Here is a 1,091-nt window from a genome sequence, read left to right as displayed (position 1 = left end):
TTATTTATTTATATTTATTACTTTCAAGATATACACTGTTTTATCTTAATATGTTTATAATTACCCACAAAAATCAAAAAAACAAGAAATTTTAATCTATATAAACTAATAAATATATAAGCTACGCAAATATTTATTAAAAACATATGGATATAAAAAATTCTTATATAAAACATATATAATTTATCATTAGTAAATATATATATATATTTATTTTCTTTTAATAATTCATCCTAAATGATATATAAAACAATAGCTATAAATATTTATTAAAAAAAAAATATAAATAATGTTACATAAAAATATACATTAATAATTTATATATTGCATATATTTCATAAAGTATATATCATCTGAATGTTTTTTTTACAGTTGATAGTACCATATGCTGTAGATCAATAAAATTATTATATATCTGATTTTCACATTTTTCTTGCATATTATTATGAATTTAATCTAAACTAATAATTACCATATCATGATATATTCGCATTAAGAACATCAGTGTTAGTAACATTAAACTGGTTCATATTTATTTCCATAGAAACGTTTGCATTTGACAAATTGGATTTATTATTAATATTATTGATAATATAATTAGAGGTATTATATATGATATGGTAATTTATATTGTTCTCTTTTTCCCATTCTTCATTCAATTTGTTCAAAATATCCTCTTTATTATTCCATTGGTTGCACATATCTCTATGTCTATCTAGCCATTTATGATATAAATCTATTTGGTTATTTATTGGATCATAATATATCTGTTTGGAAACACTCTTTGTTGATGTATTTTTTGGATGTTTTGCTCCAAACAATTCATTTTCTTTTCGTTTCAATAATTCATCATAAATATCAATATGTTGATCACTATTTAAAGAATCATTGATTAAATCCATACCAGAATATTTGTCGTTTGATGAAACACACTTTAGATCATCGATAGAATTATTAGTTATTTCGTTTTGTTTTGGTATATTCCAATCAATATTATAAATAACCTCTTCATGACTATTATCAAGAAATCTATCCTGAATAGATGTAATAAAAGGTTTTTCTTCCATATTATTTGGTAAAATATTAGGTTG

The 1,091-nt window shown here is 20.6% G+C and overlaps 1 protein-coding gene across 1 annotated transcript; it reads right to left on the bottom strand.

Moving 5' to 3' along the window:
* Positions 1-476: 476 nt before the first annotated feature.
* PGSY75_0045100 (putative EMP1-like protein) lies at positions 477-1,091 on the bottom strand (the record flags this gene model as incomplete). The annotated part of the gene is made up of 1 exon (XM_018783565.1): positions 477-1,091. A coding segment is annotated over one exon (615 nt), but the record flags the coding sequence as incomplete, so codon positions are not given.

The sequence above is a fragment of the Plasmodium gaboni genome (genome assembly GCF_001602025.1).
Source record: "Plasmodium gaboni strain SY75 chromosome Unknown, whole genome shotgun sequence".
Classification (NCBI taxonomy): domain Eukaryota; phylum Apicomplexa; class Aconoidasida; order Haemosporida; family Plasmodiidae; genus Plasmodium; species Plasmodium gaboni.
Note: the sequence above shows the minus strand (reverse complement) of the source record. Positions and strands in the feature narration are given on the sequence as shown.